This window comes from Haemaphysalis longicornis, unplaced genomic scaffold, assembly GCF_048455015.1.
Source record: "Haemaphysalis longicornis isolate Haplotype H1 unplaced genomic scaffold, Haemaphysalis longicornis Haplotype H1 scaffold_2, whole genome shotgun sequence".
NCBI classification, from domain to species: domain Eukaryota; kingdom Metazoa; phylum Arthropoda; class Arachnida; order Ixodida; family Ixodidae; genus Haemaphysalis; species Haemaphysalis longicornis.
The window spans coordinates 24,729,007-24,748,265 of NW_027526295.1; the positions used below are offsets into that span (position 1 = coordinate 24,729,007).

Sequence of the window (19,259 nt, forward strand, 5' to 3'; positions counted from 1 at the left end):
GATAATTACTGTGCTGAATTACAGGTGGTGAATGGTTACGAGAAACAACAATGTTCTGACACAAAACTGTGTCGAGTAGGGAAGAACACTCAGCACTGGGTATAATAGATTGTGTTTTTCACATCTAGTGTAGCAAGCCGAGCAAGCCAAGCGTCTAACAACGCTTTCTCGATTATCTCTCTTTCTCTCCCGCTCTCACTCTACCTGGTGCACGCAGATAATCAAAATCATATTCAAAACTCGCGCCTTTTGCTTTCTCTCTGTAGTGTATGGTATTTCGTCTCAGAAGCTCCTAAAAAGTTTTGGAAGGATTGTTTTATTAGTTTTCTAGGACAAATGATTGTAGTTAGTGGATATTCACTAGGTTTCAAAATGCCTATTGCTTTTGAAGGGGGGAAAGCCGCAGTTTGGAACAGCAAAACAAGTTTTAGCGGCGTTGTTTGTCACGGTCACGACGGCGTGCACGTGTTTTTGTCGGTGTCCCGGCGTGTGTGTGTGGTGTATTCGAGTCCCGAAGTGTGCCAACGAAAGGTAACGTAGCCGCAGTAACCTGTGCCGCTTAGTGCAGGTTCGTGCACTAAGTTGTCGTCCACTTTTGTTGTTACCGGAGTCCTGGCACAAGCGACGGTTACGAGATCCCTTGGTAACTTCGAGCTTAGTTTTGATGCAGCTCTTGTTTATTTTTTGTTTTGCTGCTTCAGGATTCGAGTGCGAGTCGTGTCTGCTTGTGAGATGTGGCAAAGCGGTTCAGTTGTATGGGAAAATTAAAGGTGTTGAAATTCGGTGGGGGTGGCATGCTGAAGCCGCGGGTGCCCGCGCATGGCATCGTAGACGTCGATACGTAATGCATTCCTGGATTTAACAAAGTTTTTCCATTGCCCATTGCCACCCCACTGAAGCCCATGTCCTTGCAACGTGTATGTAACAAAGGCGTTCCGGCGGTTAACCTTGATGCAACGAAGTCGCTTATCAGTCGTTCTTTTGCTATTTTACTGAAAAATCTGCCAGAGAAATGCACCGATTTAGCGAATACTATCACTAATGTAAGGAACCAGCAGCTACGAAAATCTCGAGAAAATGTCTAAAAACTGTAAAGAACGGACGTCCGATTCTCACGACGCCATGTTTATTCTCTCCGAGCGAGCCTCGCGCTTCTTCTTTCTTCGCTTCCAGTCGGCCGCCGTCCTCGTCGCTCTGATGGTGGATTGGCCGGTGACTGCGCTTGCAGCTTTTCTTTCGCAAAGCTTCGTGCCTCTACACTCGGCCACACTGCGATGGCGAGCACCAAAGAGCTCTTGGCGTGGGTCCTTGACTTTGACACCAGGGTCGTTGTACATCTTTTCTCGGTGGGCGGGTCTCGTGTTTCTCTGGTTCATCTCTTCCTCTCTAGCTTGTGCAAGGGATATGCTTGCTGTCGTTGCAAAGAATGCCACGGCGGCTTTCGGAATGATCATGTCCTGTGGGTTTGTCCTGCCGCGGTTATCTTGTTCGGGTTTGTCCTTGCTGAGTAAGTCCATCTTTTCTTGGGTGTTCTTGCCTCCCGTTTTGTCGCTGTATGCTTCAAGGAGGGTCTCTGAAAAGTCCTTGTCTGCGGCAAGTGCATCGTTATGTTGGACTTTCTTTTCGTGTTTTGTTTGGACGTTTGACATTAACTCGTTTCTGGCTTCGGCGTCATCCCTTTGAATCGAAACGATGGCTTTGCCTTTAACGGAGTCTTCATGGACCATTGCTGAGGAATTGCTCCAGGTGTCGTTCTCGATCGTTTTCTTGCATTCTGGTCGACACAAGATACGCTTCCTTGGGTAATTCGCATTACGCGTCGCGGAGAACGTAAGATTGTCTTTCGGCGTCATTTCGGGGGATTCTGGACATGGTTCCCCGCCTTCCGTGACCTTCGGTGTCGTCTGGATGTTCACCTCCTCTTCTTTCAGTGACTTCAGTTCAGGACTGGCCCCTTCGTCGTTCCAGCTCTGGGAAACTTCGAGCTCGTTTGCTTCTTGGCCTTCCAGAAGACAGAGGTTAAGTGGCGGAGGTGACTGGCCCTCCGTCGGTGACAACCTCTCCGAAACTTCGGGAGCCGAAGGTGGCTCATCTTCAGAGGAGGCCTCCATCGGCACGCAGGAAACCACCGGCTGGTTATGGGCTTGGTGCGGATACTTTGGTCGTGGGGCCCCTTCCTCAGTCACAGTTGGGGTCGTCTTGCTGGTTGTCTCCTCCTCCTTCACAGCCATGTCACTTAGTTCAGGACCAGGGCTCGGAGCCTCCACCGGGGTATGTAGCGATGCCTGAAGGGGATGTTCCTGTGCCTGCCGGATTGCACTCTGCTGCAGTTCTACGGCCAGGTCGATAAAATCTTGCAGGCTCACATCTGGTGGCTGCAATATGAGGATTGCCGCTTGGGCAGGGTCAGCAAGGCCATCTATGACGTACTGTCTCGCTGCGGGAGACAGCCAAGGGAGGCCACAGTCTACGAGCAGGCGGAGCTTGTCATACATGTAGGCCTTGATGTCCTCTCTGTGGCCTTGGTACCGGCTGCGCATCTCCATGTAGCGGGTGTTGTAGGTGTCTGAGAAGTTACCAAATGCTGCGATCAACGCCCCGCTCCAGCTTGCCCAGGTAAAATGCGTGTTTCCCTCGTACAGATGCCACGCCCGAGCAGCGTCGCGCAGGCACTCTTCAGCGACTGACCGCTTGATATTCTCAGGCCACGCATGGCATGCGGCAAGGCTGTCAATGAGCTGTACCCAGCGAACAGCGTCGTCCTGGAATCCATGAAACGCTGGTACATCCGCGACGGCAGGCGATGAAAACGCGCTGGGCCTGGGCAGCCCAAGAAGGGTAGCCTCCACGCGCAGCACTGGTCGCCATCGGGAAAGGTCGGTCACTCTCGGTGGAGAATCTGAAGTGCAGAAATCACGCGCGAACGGCGGACGCAGCGCCGAGTCAAGAAGACGTCGGCCGCTTGGGAATGTCGCGCCCACGGCTGGCTCGCCTGGGGGGCTGTCCTTGCGTTCGGCGCTCGTGCTGGGACCGCAGCCCCACCGATGAACTCGGGCAGCAGTGCTGCCGCTGCTGAGGGGCGTCCCTGCGGCTGGATCGCCGCGAGGGAGAGCAGGTCCGGAGGCTGGGTCGCCTCGGGGCTTCAAATCCTGTCGGCTGCGCCACTTGTAAAGAACGGACGTCCGATTCTCACGACGCCATGCTTATTCTCTCCGAACGAGCCTCGCGCTTCTTTCTTTGCTTCCAGTCGGCTGCCGTCCTCGTCGCTGTGATGGTGGATTGGCCGGTGACTGCGCTTGCAGCTTTTCTTTCGCAAAGCTTCGTGCCTCTACAAAACAAAATTCTTCGTGATGTTCATGGTTATGGTTATTAATATTGTGATATCATTCTTATGATGATGTGATGACGATAATTATGAACGGAGTGGCTAGCGCCATCCGATGGCTAACTTACAAACCACTTCTGGTTTTGCGCGCCACACCAGGTAGCAACAATAGCTGCACTTCCCCTTTTTTTTTTGCCCGCACCAGTAACTACTGTGCGTTTCCACGTGTGAGTTTGGTGTCTGTTCGAGACCTAAGTTTTGAGGTGCTAGGCCCGCCTGCTGGTGAGTAGTCGTGCGTCTCCTGTGTTATTGGTCCATCGGTGATGAGTTCTGCTGCCGGAAAACGAAAAGTTTTGTCTTTTAATTAGACAAACTCTCAATCTTAAAAAGCCATATCTGCTGGTGAGAAGAAGAATGTCGCCGTCTGGCACCATTGTGATTGCAAAAAAGCGCATCAATTTCTCAAAAAGATGCCCTTCCAGCACTTCGTTCGGTCCTTTAAACGTTTTAGGTCACTGAAAAGTGTCCAAATACAAAAGTAATACTTAAGTTACGCCTGTGAATACAGGGTAAGTGACCTTGCTTCTTTGGAGTGTTGTGTACTAGTGCCTAAGCTTGTGTGAAAGCAGCAGGTGTAACTCGTGCAGGTTTTCACTGTGAAATAAATCCTTGAAGGGTAAGATCACCTTCCTAGCCTTCTGCTTTTGTTTCTGATTCATTCATGTGAGTCTAAACTCAAAACCTGCATGTAACGAATAACTTCATGCAACGAAAAATTGCAAACTTTTGTTGTCAATTTCGTTACATCTAGGTGTAACTGTATTCAAAGTGCTTGCACCGTGCAAGGCGAACGTTGAGAGCTGTCTGCAGATGTGACGGCATCGAATTAGTATTGTTACGTGTTTCAAGGTGAGGAAACCAGCTGTACTTGTTATCTTTTTACTCCAAGTGGCAGTGTGTTGCTAACAGCGGTTGTTTTGGGACTTAGGGCACCATTGATCTGTAGGGTAAGGGTACGATTTGAGTGTGGATTACATATACGAAATACAGGGTGTCTACCAACCTGGAAAACAGGGAAAACCTGGAATTCTCAGGGATTTTGAGCAGTGTGGAAGAACTCAGGGAAAACTCATGGAATTTGTCCTTCTATCAGGGAAAATTAGCTGTACTTTATAAAGGAATCGAAATTCACGGTAATGCTGGCTCAATTAACCGCACGTCAAAAGTGGACAGCTCTCCGGAGCTGTCGCTGATGGCGCCGTCTGAAGTCTTTGGTTCCAGTGAGAACTAGCTTCATACAGCTTGCGAGTCACTCCTCCCCCCCCCCTCCCCCTTCCCCTCCTGACCCCCTGTACGCCTTGTGTTCTGGCATGTTTTCCAGACTCCTGAAAGGTGGAAGAAAATGTTGCACGCCGCGATAGCTTGTTGGGGCAGCGTAAGGGAGTCTACAGGGGCAGGGGCAGTAGTAGCTTTTAATCCTATGCTGGAACACCTGACACCATTTACTGTGGTTTCTAGTTAGTTGACGCACGTTGCGAATCTTTGAGATGTGAATCTGGTGTAATAATAAAAACACATTTCTCTTAATTTCCAACTTTAAAAGATCGTAGCTGTGTTCAAAATACTTCTTAAGTATCAAATATAGACATTGTACCCTGTTTTAAGAGTTACCTTTAACTTCAAGCCAGCACTATATTCCGCTGCATAGAAAGACAGCATGTTTCGGCTTCGTGCTGCGTGCCAAAAGAACTTTACGCGCAGTCACAATAGTGGGGTGTAGTTGAGGTGTTTCTGATTTCCAATGTGGATCCCAAATACTCTTCCGCTTATCCTGCGCAGCGCTTTGATGCTAGAAGTATGGTGGCATTTAAGGACACCTAACGTGACGGTGTTTAAGATGCAGGTGTCCCTCATCCAAACCCAAAAAAAAAACTCTTTGAAACAGTGAAATACAGCACCGAGGCATCGAGTGCGAGCTGAGAACATGGCAGCATGGTGTTACCATTTTTTTCGATATTTCATTCACTGTGAATTTGCTACCACTCTGTTATGTTTTCTTTTTGAATGAGATAAATGTTACTGGTTCGCAATCCAACTTTATTATGTTATATTTTGATTTTATAAGGCGCTTTTTAGAGGGTGACAGCAACCGGTGAAGGGGCGTCAGCCCGTGTTGACGTAAAATAGAGTTCTGTGTCACTCAGGGAATTTATCAAAAAGACTCGGGGAAAACCTGGAAAACTCAGGGAATTTCAAAATGTCAACTTGGTAGACACCCTGGAAATAAACCGTGCCTCAGCATTTAAATATGGCAGTCTACGAATCAGGGTGAACATCCAAAATAACACAGCACAACAAAAAGTTTGAAGCCGATATTGTTAACAAATTTATCAAGGAGTGGCTTTATCACAGGAGCCAAGAGAAGTTTTAGGGACCGTTAAATTTTTTTGACCATTAAGTGGAGCACCATAGCACTATTTCATTGGCTGTAACAGATCAAATGTATTGTTTTCTTTTTTTTTAAAGAAGGGCGCATTAGCCCAAATGCATTGTGGTTTTTTGAAATGACTGGGAGCATTGCTTAAAACTTTGCCCCAAGCAGATGCATTGGGGTTATCCTACACAAAACATCTTACTTTCACGGCACCTCTGCTGCAGGTGCAGTTATCCGCAATTGCGCGTTATCTTTGGCCTGGAGAGTGTGCAGGAAATTCGGGAAATGTGGAAAGGGTGGGAATTTTATGTGCTTGAATCAAAATGGGCAGAGAGCTTGTGGGCACAGTATGAAGCAGTTGTTTCTTTGCTGTCCGATGCAGTGGCCAGGAATGTCCTGGGCCTGCCGATGGGGAGGTGATTGTGCTTGAAAGCTGCCTGGAGTGGACTCCAGTCGACTGTCATGGTCGCCGTGGAAACTGCATTGCCGGCACTTGGTTTGGAGGAGAGAACCGCACGGCAGAGCCAGCAAGTGCATCGTGGATTCTGTCCTGGGTCGGCCAGGTAACATGCTCCCCGTCTTCTGCCGCTTATAGAGTCTTCTTTGAGGAGGCATCGTACGGTTACCAGCGGTTTTGCTCGGTGCCGGCTGCGAATGAGGGGAGGGCATGTTACCCGTAAGTGTCCCACTTCTGCTCGTGTGAACGTCAACGTAAATAAAACACAGAGACCTCCATGTGCAAAGGATACAAAGCATGGCCTCAGAGTTTGTGCATGCTGCTTTATTGGTGGCAGCCCAGAACAGAATCAAAGGGTAGGTAACCGTAGTTGGATGCACATGAGCGCTAACAGTTACGGCAGCACATTTTTTATGACTTTGGGCATTTGAAATCTTAGGTCTTGTAACAAAAGCATCACCATCTGTAATTACTTTAAGCATTTTGGTAATTTTTTTCCCACAAATTGCGATTGACATTCCAAATGTTTGCTCTGTGCATATGTGGAATGGCAAGTGTGATTGTCAATACAGCTTGCAACAGTACTGTTATGGAACGGGATGCGGACGCGAAGCCAAGGCTGTGCTGAACTGAGGTTTATACCGAGTATAAACCGGAATATAGGTCGAGTTTTTTTCCAAAAAAATCCGCACAAAAGTCACCCCTTGTCTTATATAGCGGTCATTGGCAGAATGTAAATCGTTGTCTGGCAACAATGTGCAAGCGCAGTCCGTCGCCATCGCCATTCGTGTCGGACTGCTCTCTCGCACTAGCAGGCCTTTATTTGATTTCGCTTTTCTCTAGTTTTTCGTCTTTTACTCGTTTATTGTGCGTGCGTGTGTACATTTCTGTACGTCTCTGTTCCGAGATGAGTGGCGGCAGTCGACGCCAGTTCACCGCGGCGTTTAAGCTGACGGCGATTGAGTCACCGAGCAGAATGGGAATATGGCGGCGCAACGCCAGTTAGGCGTTTCGGAGAAAAGTGTGCGGTACTGGCGGAGCCAGAAAGCTAAGCTGTGCGCGTGCAACCCCCGAAACGGATCGTTCCGTGGACATCAAGAGGTGCACCCCGAGTTGGAGAACAAAGTGGCGGACTTCGTCCAGGAACTTCGTCCGGGAACTTCGCTCACGATCGCTCCGGAGGCCATGCGCGGACGGGCTCTGCGAACTGTACAATGAGTGGATAGCCGGCGACAACAAAAAGACCTATACGGGCCGGTTGTGACCGTGTCAAGCTGGGTGTCCTTCTCTGGGCAGTCGCTGCCGACGACATGGTTACACGAGCGTTCAGGAAGTCCTCCATCAGCAATGCGTCTGATGGCATGGAAGATGACATTGCGAAGCAGTCATCCTCGGACGACTCTGAGAGCTCGGACGAGTGACTTCGGCAGGCATAGTGAGTGGCAGTGATGGAAGGGCGTCAAAAATAAATATAGACATTGTGAGTGCGCTTCTGTGCCGAATTATTTTTTTTGTCAACTTTTCCCACCTCAAGGTAGGGGGTCGACCTATATACCGGGTCGACCTATAATCCGGTTTATACGGTAGCTTCTTTCTCCTCTAGCTCCAATGACTATGATAGTAGGCAGCTAGCCTCTTCCTTACTAAATCTGCAAGATACTCCCAGCCCTGACGGTGACACTAGTGGGGAAGTGCAGAACATGGTAGTCTAGGTTTTCCGTAGGTGGTGGTCCGATGTCATTCTTTTGAAAGCGAGAGGTGGCAGATGCCTTCTGCTTTATCCTTTGTCGATGCTTCGAGGCGCGATGTCTTTTTCTTGCTGGTTTCTTCCCTAGGATGGGGCACGCTGGTTTGCTTGAATCGGACTGTCTTCCGAATGAGGCGATCAAATTAGTCCTCGAGCGAGCATGTGTAGTTCGGATACGGGATGCAGCCTCAATCTTTTGGTCAGTGGTCCCTTTTAAATGCAGAGCATTTCTTTAACTCACAATGTCACCTGTCCGTTGGCGATCAGCGTCCGCAGCCAGTCAGCATGTGCGCCCCTCCCCCGCTCCTCCTCGCTCTCAACAACAGGTGCGGGCGCGCATGCGTGTGCTCCGGCGCTGAAAGAGGCGTTGCAGCAGCATGTGCTACCTCCTCTTCCTCTACTGCGCGCGCTAAGGCAGCGGCCGATCCCGAGCGTCGAGAACGAGAGGCCGCCGCCAGTCGTCAGCGTCGAGCTGCGGATCCATCGAATCGAGAGCGAGACACGGCTTCGAAACGTCAGCGGCGAGCGACGGACCCCGCGTTACGAGAACGAGATGCCGCGGTCGGCCTTGTTGACGTAGTCCACGACGTACGCCGCGCACGCGTAGTGGTCGAGGATGATCTGCAGGTCCATTTTGGAGTCGAGAACCCTTCCGATCCACGGGTTGAACGCGTTCAGGCGCTTCTCGGCGGGGGTCCTCGCGTGAAGCACGCACGGACGCGACGCGCCAGCCCGCAGAATCTCCGAGTACTCCTCCCCGGACCACACGTCAAAGGCGCGCAGGAACTCGTCCAAGCTCACAAACTCCCGTGCTCCAATGCCTCGTGCATTTCATCGTACTTGGCCTTCAAGTGCCATCGACGCACCCGTACGACAACAACAACTACAACTACCACCGCCAACTACCACAACCTACGCCACGTGACCACCCCCAATGCTCTGCCCTCGCGCGGGGGCATGCGACGCAGGTTTTTTTTCTTTTCCTATTCACCTTCGATGTTTCTTTATGCGTGCTGGCTGAGTGTTTCCCACTTGCGTCTGTGTCGCCGGCGTGGATCTGGTTTGGCTTTCTTGTGGTTGAACAGACCCTTTACTTTCACGAACTTGTCCATGCATATTCCAAGATTTGCTACTGAGCCACTCGTTTGGGAACGACGGTTCATGGCTGAATGTCTTGCTGTTGTTGCACGCAGGATCACTTCTACGTTGTTCATCCGTTGTCTTTACCTCAGTGTTGCCCATGCGGGATGGCTTCTTGGGTTTGGCCGCCGGCGCATCCAAGTCTGAGATGTGTTATCGTCATCACTTTGGCGGAATGCCACGACGCCGGCTGCTTGGTCGAACGCAGTCTTGCTGCTACATCCTGCGGCCTGGATCACTGTTGACGTTGCAGATGCAGGGGCGTTGTGCTGCTCCATCTTCTCTTCCACTGAAGACGACGGACACACGGCTTCGAAGGCAGCCCTTATTGCGAATGGGAAGTCAACCACGTCCTTTCTCTGAATGGGAGACCCCTGCCTGTATAGAGGTGGCAACAAAGTCTTCGTTGTGGTGGACGACGTCCTCTAAGTTGCCTGAGAAATTTGTTCCTTTAAAGGAGCCATGAAGACAAAATTCAAGTTGGGTTTATTAGAAAGGCTGCTTAGTCCCAATAACAATGATACTAATATCATCGCAGTCTTCGAACAAATAACGGAGATATTAAAGAAAACGTGTGAAGCAGTCGCGACCCCCTAGCCAATTTCCCGCAACTTTTCTATGACGTCACGGAACCTGGTTTGTGCAATTGGCGGCCGCCTAACTGACCTGTCGCAACGACACATGACTGGACTTCTGCAATGGGGCCTCTAGTTCCATTTGACCGCATCACTTGAATGCTAACGTGCAGTTAACGCACTGAAAATTATGTTTTATTGTTGGCCCGTATGACGTCATTCTTGCTCATAACACGTCACTGTGGTGCCAAATTTGAAAGTTTTTAAATACTTCTTGCTTTTTTTTTTTCGCTAAAAAGCATCTTTTGTGGCTGTAATGGAGCTGAGTAAGATACTGAATCCTAGTTCTTTCAAATTAAACGAAGTTGCATTTTTTCTTCATGGCTCCTTTAAAGGAGCCATGAAGAGAAAACACAAGTTTGGTTCATTCGAAAGATTGCCTCGTTAGAACCATAACGACACCACTTATAACGCAAACTTCGCTCAAATAAGCTACATAATTAGGAAAAAAGGAAATGACCATGCGACCCACCAGCTCATTTTCCGCAACAGAACCTGTGATGTCACTTGGGAATGCTCTGCGATTGGCGGAGGCCGGCAAAAGCAAACGCATGTTAGGCAGGGCTTACAGTTTGCCTAGCGAGCTAAATGCCCGTGAAACATACTGTACATTCTTTTTATGACAAAGAACGGTGGAGTAAACGGTTGAAGTTTCGAACGAACACGCAAGCGTGTATGCCAATGCGTACGAAACTACCGTTGGCCGAGCTCGACATCTCGCCGTTGCCACCGTCGCGCAGACGAATTTTCGGGTTCAAGGCTCTTCGGGGCCAACGAACCGTCCCAGCACGCACAGCCGCGACCTTGCTTGGTATCGTAATCCCTTCACAGGAGGTTGGCTGTCATATCGCCAACCAGCAAACGTAAAAATAGAAACAAGGAGAGTAAGGAACACAGAGCAGCAACGAGATAGTGCCACTCGTCGCACAGGTTTCGGTATCGAGGTCGTGTTGGCTTGCTGCTATCGTTACAAGCTCGTTTACAGTTTACAACCACTGAAAACTTCAGTTTGTTCGAGTACTTTACAATGAAATTTCGTTGCTGTGTTTTGAAATGCCCATGTAGTACGGGCCAATCGTCGAGGGAGTGAGACATCCCCGCCGGTGAGATCTCCTTTCATGTGCTGCCCAACGACGAACCTCGGCGAAGCAAGTGGCTACGTTTTGTTAACTTTGCAAACGGAGGAGAAAGAGAGCTAAAGAAAGTACGAGTGTGCTCGCTTCATTTCCGAGGAAATGATTACGGCAGGGACCCGGACATGCTGGCGCTCGTCGCCGACTTCGTCAAAGCGCTCTGACCTTGGGGGAAAAAATTGCCGTACACACCGCGCACTGACGCTCGAATCTTCTGGTCGGAGCAGAGAGCTCGAGCGAACGGCTTTCCATACTCGACACCGGCCAACTGGCATAAGTGATACTGCTACTGAAATTGAAAATACGGCACATACGTACCAGTCTGTATTCGTCCGTTGCGACGGGGCTGACGAGGCAGCGGTGCCGACGGCTGGGCGTTCGTCTGTTGTGGCTATCGCGGAATGGTCGCTTTCCCGTCCACCGCGTATCCCACAACTCTTGCCGCTCGTGCACTTGGAAGCATTGAGCGTTCAAGTGGTGTGAGGTTGTTAAATGCAAGCCCGAGCTCCTCGGCGAGAGTTTTGTTCTCCGGATCAGGCGATTCTATAGGGCTGCGGGTGCACTAGGTTTTACTAGTATTTTTAAAATGGCCGCCGTCTCGGTCGACTCCCGCGTGTGGGTGCTATATGGAGTCGACATACTAAGTATCTGTTTCATGGACCGGCCATGTGACGCCATTGTTCACGTGACGAAATGTGCAATTTTAGCGGGAGATTTAAAATTTTGGCTTAAATTGCCTTATTTCTCAGTGAATAAAGCATCATTTGCTTCCGGGAAAGCGCTTGGGGTACTATGAAACACCTAATCTTTCGAATAAAACAAACTTTTGTTTTCTCTTCATGGCTCCTTTAACGAAACCTTCGTGCGATTTATCGCGTATGAATACTCTTTGCCTTCTTCTAAGTCAGCCACAAAACTCTCAAAGTCAAGAAGGCTCTGGATATGACCGTCCAGCTTTCGAAGTTCGTCTTGTTCTTGTTCTGCCATTTGGTGCAAATCAATAAGCATACTTATATTCGATGGTGACGATTCTGAGACCCGAATAGTGGTGTTGGCTAGTTCCATTACATCTGCCTGGAGGATGACCTGCGAACTGATAAGTCGGTCCACGAGCTGCCTGTCATCTAAACCAGAGAGCGCAGCGAAGCAAGGGTCAGGACTGTCCGATGGGTGGGGCTCATCAATCTTTTTTTCAATCTTTTTTTTATTTCAACAACATCTGTGTTGGGGACCGTGAACAAAAAGCGACTAAACGGGCTTGACAGGGTCCACGGCCCCATGTACAAGGCAAAAACGGCAGCAGTGGTTTGCTGCCAACATAAGCATGCACATACTTATACAAAGTTACAATGCATGGATATTAAAAACACAAATCCCATCGCAAGATATGTGTACGCATAGCAACTAACTATAACAAGACGAAGCAAAACGCAGCCGAAGTTGTTTAAGATAAAAGAAGAGCATGAAGGAGAAAAAAGATAAATTACATCAAGCATATAGGTATACAATCACTAGACGAGAAGTGGGTGTCAATTGAACAGCACGGTAAAAAAATAAAAAGGCACTGATTTTTCAAAGACTATTCAGTGTCAAAGCTTGTTTAGATAAAAGGGAAGAAGGTGACGTAGCATTTGTGTGCCGTAGTTCGTGCGGGCCCGCGGCATTTCCCAGCGTGCAAAAGTACGGAAGTTACGCTGGTACTGGTTTGCAGTTAGTTTTGAAATATTCGACAGAAAATTGTTACTTTTTCTTAGTCCATTTTTATATCGTTTGATTAGTGTGGTTCGGTAATACTCAGGCATTGGAACTAAATTCATATCTTTAAAAATAGGGTAGCTGTGGCTATCATATGCTGCATTTACAGTTATTCGGGCTGCCTTTTTCTGCAATACATGAAGTTTAGTGATATTGGATTGCGTAGTTGTGCCCCATACCAGATGACAATAGTTGACGTAACATAAAAATAACGAGTTATAAATAAAAAGCTTAACACTTTTGGGTAAACAAAATCTCAGTCTAGACAGAATACCGGTAACTCTAGAAAGCTTAGTAATAACTGAATCTAACTGAAAATTCCATGACATATGTTCCTCAAAATGTACACCCAGGCATTTAAAAACAGGTACGAGCTCGATGTCTCTATTGTCTACCCGTAGGGCAAAGGGTATTTCTACTCTCTTATTTCTTGCCCTAAAAAGGACAGCTTTAGTTTTATTTGCATTTATTTTAAGCAAATTAGCACTACTCCATGATGACAGACCGTTCAGAATGTTGTTTGCATGAGGAAATAAGCGACTTGAACTTGATCCGCTCAGAAGGATCGTCATATCATCAGCATATATAACGAATTTGGCTGTGGTGTCAATGCTTACTACGTCATTTATGTAAATGCAGAAAAGCAAAGGCCCAAGAATGCTTCCCTGAGGCACGCCGACACTAACTGTTTTCATATCTGAGTTGTGTTGATCTGAGTTGTGTTGATTAGTTCAACACAACGTCTGAGTTGTGTTGAACTAATATCTCCGCCGCGGAGGTGATTTAAGTGCGGGTTTTTAATTTCTTCTCTCTAGAGCAGGGAGCATCATGGAAAGATTGCAGGTGTTTTAGTTTTGAAAATGAGCTGTAACAAGGTGTCTTGGTGGGCGATGCCTGGAGACCAAGAAAAGGGAGTCTCAGTTAGCAGAATGTCATGGTAGTCTTGTGCTGTTGCCTTGGTGTTGCCTCTTCATGTTGTGCCCGAAACATGCTTCCCTATCTCACCCCAGCTAGCAGGGCACTGACGAGCAGTCTACCTCTTGGTGGGAACGCGACCTTTCCCGAGGACAAGCAGCGTTGTCGTGGAGGCGACGCTTCCTCATGCCTGTGTGGAGAGAGGGCCAGGCCTGTGGGCACCTACCCCTTCGTGGCGTTGTCCGGGCTCTAAATGAGTTCCACTGAAAGGTATGAATCTGGAAAGGGCCGTCGTCGAATTACGCGTTATTGGGGAATGGTCGGGCATTGAGCACAGCCTGACTTTGTTTTGGCTGTCCGCGACTGGGGTCCTGCGGATTGGGACTGCGGGAACAATATTGGTGGGCAAATATCGCATTTCTGACGGGGGTCAGATGTGCGCAATCAGAACTCATTAGTACCCGCTGTGGTGGCTCAGTGGTGGAGACTTTGGGCGGCTGCACAACGGTGCGTATTCAACCCTGGTCATAGCGGCCGTTTCTTTTATCTATTTATTTTCATTTATTTTTTGATACTGCAGGCCATTGGTGGCCCAAGCAGAAGTGGGGGTGTACAGAAATTGTTACATGATCAGTAAAAATAAGGTAAACATACAGAAGTGCATTGCACAAAAATGCAAAGGTCAGTGAAAAAAAAAAAAAAAAAAACCAGAAGATGCAAGCGTGATTAAACAGGTCAGAGAAAAAAAGAAAAAGGTGGGGGTTCGGGTAAGGGATCATTATGCAAATCTAGCAAAAGAATTAATCTTGTAACTGTTCAATAAAGGAATGCACATTTCTTGACATAAGCATTTCAGGAGGCAGTGCATTCCAGTCACTGATAGTACGAGGGAAAAAAGAGTGTTTGAAGTTGTTTGTGCAAGCAAAAATCGGAGTGAATTTTAGAGGGTGATAGTTCCTGGTTGGCCGGGATGAAAGAGGCTGCAAGTACAATGAAGGATCAAGTAGAAATTTGTGGTTCCAGGGTTAGTAGAGAAACTTAAGTCTAGCTAATTTCCGGCGAGCTTGCAGTGTCGTTATGTAGTTTATTTTCATTAAATTGGTTGGGGAATCATTATGACGGTAACGGTTGTAAAGGAAACGTACAGCAAGTCTAAATTCGCTCGAGTTTCGTGAGGATCCCAAACAATAGCTGCATATTCTAGAAGGGGTCTTGCAAGTGTATTAAAAGCAAGCAGTTTGACATGGGGCGGTGAATTCTTAATTTCGTGCCTCGAAAGACCGAGTTTACGTCGTGCTGAAGTGCAAATGATATCTATGTGTGTTGACCACGTAAATGTGACGCCGAGGTACTTGAAACTGCTAGCTTGGGATATGTGCATGTCAAATGGTTTTCCTTGCAGAGGGCACTAGGCCAAGTATATGTCATTTTTATTGGGGAAAAAGTCGCCCAGTTTTGACAATTTTGACAAATATGACAATTGTGATGTTCACAATTTTGACAAATGGGTTCACTGTTTGTGCAAGATACTTAAAAAATATGAAGGCAAACTCTGATTGAAGGTAATACCGAATATAATATTCGAGCGAGTGTTAAAAAAAATATATGCAGTTTGTTTCCTGCTTATCAGGAATCGATGCCAGCCGTCTCCCAGCGAAGAATCGACGTTGGTTTATTGGGCGCTCTTTTTATACAGTGCAATGCAGGGACAGGCAAACAGATAGGGTGCGCAGTGGACTGCCTGCGCACGCGCGCTCGCTCAGGCGCGCTTAAACACGATACATCCTCCTTTCTCTGAAGGAAAAAAAAAATAAAACATCGAGAGAGAACGTAACTACAGAATTTGCACAAAATTGTCATCGTATTCTAGTCGATGGGGTGCTCTCCTATCTCGGGTCGATCTTCTGGGAACTTGCGGCTCCTTCGAAGCCGGGGCCAGTGGTGGAGCTTGTTCTGGTGGTGCATCGGAGTTCTCATCGGCCCAGTCTTCGGCGGAGATGCGGAAGGGCTCAGTAGTTGCAAGCAGGTGCTGTCGGTTACGCCGAAAAACGTTGTCGTCTTCGGTAACGGCGTGGTACGACCTCGGTCGCGTCATGCTGACCACCTTGGCCCTTGTTGCCCAGTCCTTACCCCGTATGCGGGCGACTTGCCCTTCGCCCAACGGCCTGAGGGGACGACCCGTTCAGCGTGCATAGCTGTGCTTCTGTACGGCCATGTGTGGGACCGAGTTGAAATCAGGCAAGGGCATGCGTAGCCGCCCCTGGCCCTGTAATTCAAGAGTCCCGAACAAAAATCAGTGTTTCCTTCCGTCGTCTTTTTCAGAATTCTCTTCACTACTTGCACTCACTCCTTTCTCTGCCAGACCGTTTGATCGCGGGAACAAGGGACTCGATGTTGTAGGCTTGAAATCAAACTTTCTTGAGAATGCAGCAAATTCCCGGCTAGCAAACTGCGGCCCATTGTCGGTGCACACTTCCGCCGGTATGCTGTATCGTGCAAATACCGCGCTTAGCTTTTTGATAACTGTAGAAGCCGATGTGTCGTACAGCGCCTCTACCTCCGGAAAATTTGATAGCGAGTCATACGCACACAGGAACGCTTTGCCGGCGTAGTGAAAAATGTCGACGCCCACTCTGAACCACGCATGCTCCGGCACAGGTCCCATCATGAGAGGCTCACTTTCTTGTTTGTAAGAATATTTTCTGCAAGTTGCACAATTCTTGACAACCTGTTCGACGTCTGTGCTAAGTCCTGGCCAGAAAACTAAACGGCGGGCTCGGCATTTGCACTTGTTTATTCCCATGTGCCCCTCATGAATCCTATCCAACATCTCACGGCGCATGCTTTGCGGTATAACAGCTTTGCATCCTTTGAGCAATACGCCATTGACCACCAAGAGTTCTCCGGCGAAGGGTTTGAGTTCTCCGTCCACGGGTTGCCTGTTTTGCAGGCACTCAAGGATAGTTCTCAAATACCTGCCGTTTTGTGTCTCCCTTGCCAGTCGTACTTGTGTGGCGTCGCTGACCAGTGCCTGCACAGTTGTAACGGCACGAGTCTCGACGTCTTCGTCCGCCTCGTCGTCTGGTGGTCCAACGGAGGCCCTCGACAGCAGGTCGGCCAAAACCAATTCTTTCCCGGGGACAATCTGCAGGTGGACGCGGTATTTCAGCAAGTGCAAGAAAAAAACGCTGCAATCTCGGTGGCATGTCGCCGATGGCCTCTTTTTCGATCTGCGAATACCTTTTCGGGGCATCGGTCAACACGCGCGAGGCATAAGCGACTGGCCTCCACGCGTTATCATAACGCTGCATTGGCGCGGAACCTATGCCATTCTGTGACGCATCGGACGTTATCTTTGTGTCTCGTTCAGGATCGAAAATTGCAAGCACTGGCTTCTTGCTCAGAGGGGTGCAGAGTTGTTCCCACTCCTTGGTGTGATTGGCATTCCATTCGAACGCGGCATCTTTTTTCACTAGCTGTTGCATTTGCAGCGTCTTCTCAGCTGGTGCTGGGAGGAATTTAGAAAAATAATCCACCACGCCTAGCACGCGTTGTACGCCATGCTTGTCAGTCGGTGGTGGCATGTTCTGCTTGACGTTCACAGATTCAGGGCTTGGCTGTGTACCTTTTGCGGATATGATATCGCCTAGGAAACAAACTCCGATTTCGCATTTTGCGGCATTGAATGTTAGCCCCGCTTTCAGCGCTGCTTCCAAGAGAGCCCGCAGCCTTTCATCATGCTCGTCCCTCGTTGCGCCCCAAATAAGAATGTCATCGATGTACACGCGTACACCTGGTATGGACTCGAAAATCTGACCAACGGCTTTTTGAAGAACTTCCGACGCCGAGGCTATTCCGAAGAGAAGTCCCAGAAAGCGATAACGGCCAAACAGAGTGGCAAAAGTGCATATTTTTGAAGTGTCTTCGTGGAGCGGTATTTGATGAAACCCCGAAGTTGCATCCAAACGAGAAAAAATGATTGCGCCCGCAAGCTCAGCCTCGAAGTCCTCTTGACGTGGCATTTCAAAATGTTCTCGCTTCAAGCATTCATTAATTTTTCTGGGGTCCATGCACACTCTCAATTTGCCATCCCTTTTCCTGGCAATTACTAAAGGACTCACCGAGTTCGTAGGCTCTTGTACCTTGACCATGAAGCCTGCCTTTTCCATGCAGTCGAGTTCCCGTTTGAGGGGCCCTTGTAGTGCCAGGGGCACTCGTCAAGCTGTCTGGATGACAGGAACGGCGTCGTCTTGCAACACCATCCGGTATTGCCGTTGAAGGCATTCCGTGCCGCTGAACACTTCTTGGAACTGCTTGACGACTTGCTCACTTGTATTCGTAGACACTGCGTTCACAGAGCGTGAGGACAAGCCGAGCAGCTCACTTGCTTGTAGTCCCAACAGCGCTTGACGTCCTTTCTTGATGACAAAGAAGTCAGTGTCAGCTGTGCTGGTGGAGAGTGCCAGTTTTACAGTGACAATACCCATGTGTTTGATGATTCCTCCGTCATACGTACGTAGAACCGAGTTGCTGGCCCTCAATCACGAACTGGGCTGCAATTTTTGGTACATGCTGTACGGCAGCAGATTTGCTTGGGCGCCAGTGTCGACCTTTAGGTGCAGTGCGTGATGACCGACATGGGCTTGGATGATCCAGTCTTTTTGCTGCAAAACAGCATCTACGGATACTTCAAGAATCTGAAAATCTTCGTCGCTGTCCTCAACTTCAGCGACCTGCTTGGTGGTTTTGCAACAGACGGCAAAATGATTTTTGTCCGCCCATTTTTTACATATGCGTCCAAATGCTGGGCATTTCCGAGGGACATGCACCCGCCCACACCTCGGTCACTAAATTCAGGGGGTTGTTCAGCGCCTCTAGGCCTCGCCTTAAGGGGAGACGCGGGTCTTGAAATGGTAAAAAAACGCGAAATTTGGCATTTTTTGAAAATGACATATTCGGGTTATATATACTCTAAAGTACCTGCCTGAAAAGTTTCATCGTCAAATTCGAAGTCTAAATATTAAAAAAACGATAAATACGATGCTCGCGCAGCGCTAAAAACGCGAGTTCAGAGCGAAAGTTAGTCGAAATTCGCGCCCCACTCCGCCTGCAACGGCGCGGTCGATGGCGGCCATTTTGGTCTTGTTTGAAAGCTGCTTCTCTTCTCTACGTTCCCACGTCCTTCTCTTCCCCGATGACTTCGTGGAACGTCTGTTTTCTTCGTTTTTTCAAAGGGCAGATAACAATCACTGATTGGTCGCTCCTCCGCCCGGTGGGCACGTCAGAGCGCGCACCAGCGCACGCCGTTCTGCCATTGGCCTAGACGCGCCTCTCCGCTTTTTTGCTCCTTTCCTCCTCTCAGCTCGCCCGCTCTCCGTGTCGTCTGCTCGGCGGCGGCGGCGCCTCGTGGTATTCACGGCGGCGCCCATTGCGATCTACGCGCATCGTTCTTTGTTGTTCTTTCCCCGCGGTCGACGGTTCGTCTTTTCTTCGACAAGTTGGTGTGTTCTTCGTGTTTGCGGTTGTGTTGAACGTTGTTTCTCCGTGCGAAAAGGTGCGGGTCTATGTTCTCGACATGCCGGGCGATGTTCGGTTGAAAGCGAGCACGCGGAAAGCTTTCGGAAAAACGTCGAGACGAGCCTGGAACAAAAAAACTGTGTCATGTGCAAGCGAAGCATCGCAATCAGCCCCGCCAGATTCAGTGGATCAACAAAAGTT

At 48.9% G+C, this 19,259-nt stretch overlaps 1 protein-coding gene across 8 annotated transcripts in view; it reads left to right on the forward strand.

Annotated features, from left to right (window-relative positions):
- Positions 1-287: 287 nt before the first annotated feature.
- LOC144168803 (uncharacterized) overlaps positions 288-19,259 on the forward strand; it is a 128,942-nt gene continuing 109,970 nt past the window's right edge. For 2 of the 8 annotated variants that reach the window (XM_077697768.1, XM_077697767.1), the window contains exons 1-3: positions 288-531; positions 6,142-6,322; positions 13,637-13,811. Coding sequence is in view for 3 of the 8 variants with exons in the window: in XM_077697771.1 (XP_077553897.1) it covers positions 13,795-13,811 (17 nt within the window). In the remaining 5 variants the exon portion in view is untranslated. Of the gene's footprint in view, positions 644-4,136; positions 4,235-6,141; positions 6,323-13,636; positions 13,812-19,259 lie in introns of all 8 variants that reach the window. The other 6 variants (XM_077697769.1, XM_077697771.1, XM_077697772.1 and 3 more) reach the window with 6 other exon arrangements.